A 2,213-nucleotide genomic window follows, 5' to 3' on the forward strand; every position below is an offset into this window, starting at 1 on the left:
ATCCAGGATAGAGCTGCTAAAATTGTTGCAGGTGGTGCTAAATTTGATCACGTTACGCCAATTTTGAGGAACCTACATTGGCTAACTGTCAATAAAAGGGTAATATATAAAATCTGTATGGTAATGTACAAGGTTTTAAATGGATTTACGCCAGAATATTTGACATGCAAGTTCAATAAGAAGAGATCAAATTTGCGTATTGGCACAAGTCTAAGATCTGATGATGATAATTTGATGGTTGTGCCTGTTTTTCGTTTGCAGATAGGAGCAAGAAATATTGCAGTGTCGGGGGCGGTTGTATAGAATGGTTTGCCACGGTCGTTGAGAGTGTGCAATTCAAGAATTGAAAACTTTAGGAAGAATTTGAAGACTCATTTATTTAATCAATAACTGTGAACTGATTTATTTGTGGTTTATTTTATCTACTTTTTCAGCTATTTCTGTTAATTATAGGATAGCGCTTTTGAAAAATTAACACTATTATTTTTAATAAGCGCTTCATAAATTTTAATGATGATAATAATAATAATACATACATACATACACACATACTCCCATGAATCACCATACAATGCGCACAATACTGTACATTCCAACTTACATAAGCACGTAGACATCAATCATTACTTTCGCATTGTATTTTTGTATGTTTTTTTTAGATTTGATTGTATGTACGAGTTACGACCATAGAACAAACAATACATATGGACAAGGGCTGGCTGCATCCGTGTTTGCAGCCTCCGCTGTATAAACCTTATTTAATAAGATCATTTGTTTGGCGGGATTATCAAACACGTGCTGAGCTCTTCGTCATATTTGACTCCATCCCCTGCACTCCACTCTCTCCATCTTTCCTTTCCTCCTCCATTCTTCTCTTTCACTCTCACTTTTTTTCAATATCTCTATTCTCTTTACTCCCTCTCTTTTACTCCATTCACGTTTTTATTCATTCTTACTTTTCGCGCAGCTTTCGGCGGAGAGATTTTCATTTCGCAGTATATTTTATTCGCTATACCCCTCTCTCTCTATATATATATTATTTCACTCATTTTTTGTTGTATTTATGTTTTTTTTGATTCTCTCTCTCTCTCTCTCTCTCTCTCTCTCTCTCTCTCTCTCTCTCTCTCTCTCTCTCTCTCTCTCTCTCTCTCTCTCTGTTTCTCTTTCTATCTTTCTTCCTCAAGTTTTTCTTTTCCTCTTTCTCTCAGCATTCTTTCTTCTTAATTTACCAAATTTACCATTTTAACAATTTTGTTTTCCTCATTCCTTCCTCCATTGAAATATTTTCAAAAATTTTTTTTTCCCATCATATTTCCATCCATAATTACGTTCCCAGATGAGATCGCCTCATTCTTTCGTAGTTGTTTATTTCGCTGCTTTTATTATTATCAACTGTTTATGATTATTTCAACTATTTTGCAAACAAGCTTAGTATAAAAAATCCAATCTAACTTGTCCCAACCATCACAACATCATTATTATTATTATTATCATCATCATCATCATCCTCCTCCTCATCATAATCATCCTCATCATCATCATCATTATCATCATCAATATAATTAATTTTATTATAATTATTAATATAATTATTTATTTAAATTCTCTTAATTCTGTGGGTGCGACAATATGTCTGCATTGTTTCAAGGATTCCAGGTTCGTTAACAGATACACCTAGCGCTGTACAGCTCTGCATTCAAACTCAAATTTATCACGTACCAGTAATACTAATATTTCTCCGAACTTACTGTCAAACAATAATAATATGTCACCGAATAATTGAAGTAACTTGTTGTTGTGGTGAATCTTGCAAAGGTTGGAAAGGACCAAGAAAGCATCAGAGATCTTGTAAAACGTACAAATCTCTCAAGTATCAACTCATGAGGTTTAGGAAAACGTCGACACCGATCAAGCGTCACTTCAATTCAACACACGTCAGCAACTTCAACAACAACAACAGTTCCGTAACCGCTACCGGAAATTAAATTGCCAAAGTCGTCAGCTCAGTGGTCCGAAGCCAACGCATTTCATTTTTTCAATCAGAATTAAAATGTCTAGACGATGCCACATATGTCGACAGTTTCGCTACCAGGTTTCAAAATATAACCTACAACTATTTTGCCGCCAATTGCGGCGTCATAAAGAAGAAATCAATACCTGACGAACACAAAAATTGCGATTTTCGACATTAAAAATCAAAATTAAAAAACTTG

General features: G+C 34.5%; 1 protein-coding gene across 1 annotated transcript in view; it reads left to right on the top strand.

Annotated features, from left to right (window-relative positions):
* Positions 1-1,629: 1,629 nt before the first annotated feature.
* HELRODRAFT_184229 (hypothetical protein) overlaps positions 1,630-2,213 on the top strand; it is a gene marked incomplete at both ends in the record, with an annotated part of 876 nt that continues 292 nt past the window's right edge. The window contains 2 exons of the mRNA XM_009018835.1: positions 1,630-1,656; positions 1,961-2,092. Of these exons, the coding sequence (XP_009017083.1) occupies positions 1,630-1,656; positions 1,961-2,092 (159 nt within the window). The remainder of the gene's footprint in view (positions 1,657-1,960; positions 2,093-2,213) is intronic.

Source organism: Helobdella robusta (assembly GCF_000326865.2).
Source record: "Helobdella robusta unplaced genomic scaffold HELROscaffold_228, whole genome shotgun sequence".
NCBI lineage: Eukaryota > Metazoa > Annelida > Clitellata > Rhynchobdellida > Glossiphoniidae > Helobdella > Helobdella robusta.